Source organism: Rhinopithecus bieti, unplaced genomic scaffold, assembly GCF_001698545.2.
Source record: "Rhinopithecus bieti isolate Rb0 unplaced genomic scaffold, ASM169854v2 scaffold_24392, whole genome shotgun sequence".
Taxonomy (NCBI): Eukaryota; Metazoa; Chordata; class Mammalia; order Primates; family Cercopithecidae; genus Rhinopithecus; species Rhinopithecus bieti.
In genome coordinates, this window is record NW_016812542.1 from 2,923,008 (window position 1) to 2,925,197 (window position 2,190).

At 37.2% G+C, this 2,190-nt stretch overlaps 1 protein-coding gene across 1 annotated transcript in view; it reads right to left on the bottom strand.

Annotated features, from left to right (window-relative positions):
* Positions 1–270: 270 nt before the first annotated feature.
* Positions 271–2,190, bottom strand: part of KIF14 (kinesin family member 14) — a 69,778-nt gene continuing 67,858 nt past the window's right edge. The window contains 2 exon segments of the mRNA XM_017896445.1: positions 271–872; positions 1,567–1,705. Of these exon segments, the coding sequence (XP_017751934.1) occupies positions 493–872; positions 1,567–1,705 (519 nt within the window). The 3' untranslated portion in view covers positions 271–492.

A 2,190-nucleotide genomic window follows, 5' to 3' on the forward strand; every position in this document is an offset into this window, starting at 1 on the left:
TTATTAAAAGCTTTTTTTTTTTTTTTTTTTTTGAGACGGAGTTTCACTCTGTCGCCCAGGCTGGAATATAGTGGCACAATCTTGGCTCACTGCAACCTCTGCCTCCCAGGTTCAAGTGATTTTCCTGTCTCAGCCTCCCGAGTAGCTGGGATTACAGGCATGCACCACCATGTCCGGCTAATTTTTTTGTATTTTTAGTAGAGACAGGGTTTCACCATGTTGGTCAGGCTGGTCTTGAACTCCTGACCTGATGATCCGCCCGCCTCGACCTCCCAACGTGCTGGGATTACAGGTGTGAGCCACTGCACCTGGCCAATAAAAAGATACTTTACAGATAAAAAGACATGGACTTTTTTGAAATATCTGTACTGATTTCTCTTTATACTCTCCTGCATAGAGAATTTTGCATATAATTTCCTGCATAGAGAAAATTGCCTAGCAAGTGTTCTTTTTCTTTCATGGGTGGTCATAAAAGTGCCTACACATCAGTATTCACACCCACTGAATCCTACTGGGTGTGCATTCCTCTGGGCTCACTGCTGGGAATGAGCCATGGAGCTCATAGACACGCTTTGGTACACCTTTATTCTTGCTGCCATCAATCCCACTTGATTTAGATTGTTGGTGTTCTTCTTCGGTATTTTGATTATAAGTTTCCCAGGGTTTCAACAAATCAGGGCTTTCTTCAGATTCAAAACAAAAGAGGAGAGACTTAGCTAGAGATTCTAGTTCCTTGTGGACAACATTAGTTACTCTACTCTCATAGCTGTCAACAGAAGTAGAAGGCACACCGAAGTCACTGTAAAAATCACTGGCCAAGTTGCGAATACTTTCAACACAATTCTGGAGAAGATTTACATCACTACTGCATCCTATATGCAAGAGAGAGAGGGAAAGGTTAATTAGTCTTTTCAGTTTTCATCAGGCATTTATGACTTTTATAGACTCTAGATATCTTTCAAGTCAGAGTGACCCTATCAAAACAATTCCAAACTACTGAAGATTAGTCACATAAAGTGTTTATTTGCTAGATAAGCACTTGGTTTTTCAGGATCTAATTATTTAGGCAGAAGTACTGATATGCATATTACGTGGGAATTTAATTACAAATACAAGTTCCTATATGGGTAACTAATATCAGTGAAGTAGCATTGGGCAGGCTTCAGTTAATGACTAAAACAATGAAAAGGTTAGAAATAAAAAGGAAAGATGTCAGCCGGGCACTGTGGCTCATGCCTGTAATCCTAGCACTTTGGGAGGCCGAGGTGGATGAATTGTTTGAGGTCAGGAGTTTGAGACCAGCCTGGCCAACATGGTAAAACCCCATCTCTACAAAAATACAAAAATTATCCGGGCATGGTGGCACATGCCTGTAATCCCAGCTACTTGGAAGCTGAGGCAGGAGAATCACTTGAACCCAGGAGGTGGAGTTTGCAGTGAGCTGAGATCGAGCCACTGCACTTCAGCCTGAGCGACAGAGCGAGACTCCATCTCAAAAAAAAGGAAAGATGTCTAAGGTTCCTTAAAATATAAAATTCTGGTTATAAACTCCATTTGAGAATATACCTTTCAGTGCAGAAATAATAATTTCAATAGCTTTCTCTAAGCAATGTTTTAACTTTAAGAATTCTGGAGCACGATTAGCCATCTTCTTGAAATCTTGGTATTCAAAGTTTTCTTCTTTTACTTGTCTTCGGAAACTTTTCTGTATAAATAAAGTTAATATTTAAAATAATACATTAACAGGTTTGATGGCAGTAAGGCTTAGTCAATATGATTTCATTTGCCAGAATCTTCTCTTTAAGAAAGAGAGTTTAATTTCCTCACCAGTGCTTAACTCTATTTCTATAAGCAAGACCAAAATACAATATTAATTACTGTTTTCAAAAGAAATCAGAATTTTCAATTAATTTTCAGTCTGTCATCCTATTACATGAGAAAGGAATAAAGTAACAGTGCCATTTATTATCCAGTACCTTAAAAGATACATTTATTTCATTTTTAAGAGCTCAACTTTATAATAGTTCTCATTTAAATAAAAATTTTCAAGCCATAGCGATTACTCTCCTTTTTAACACATTGATCATATACTTAATTTTTCTCTTTACCTGTGACATGAGAATAATCTATCTAATTCACCTGTATTTTAAAATCTTTGAGCACAATGATTTTTTTTTTTTTTTTTTTTTT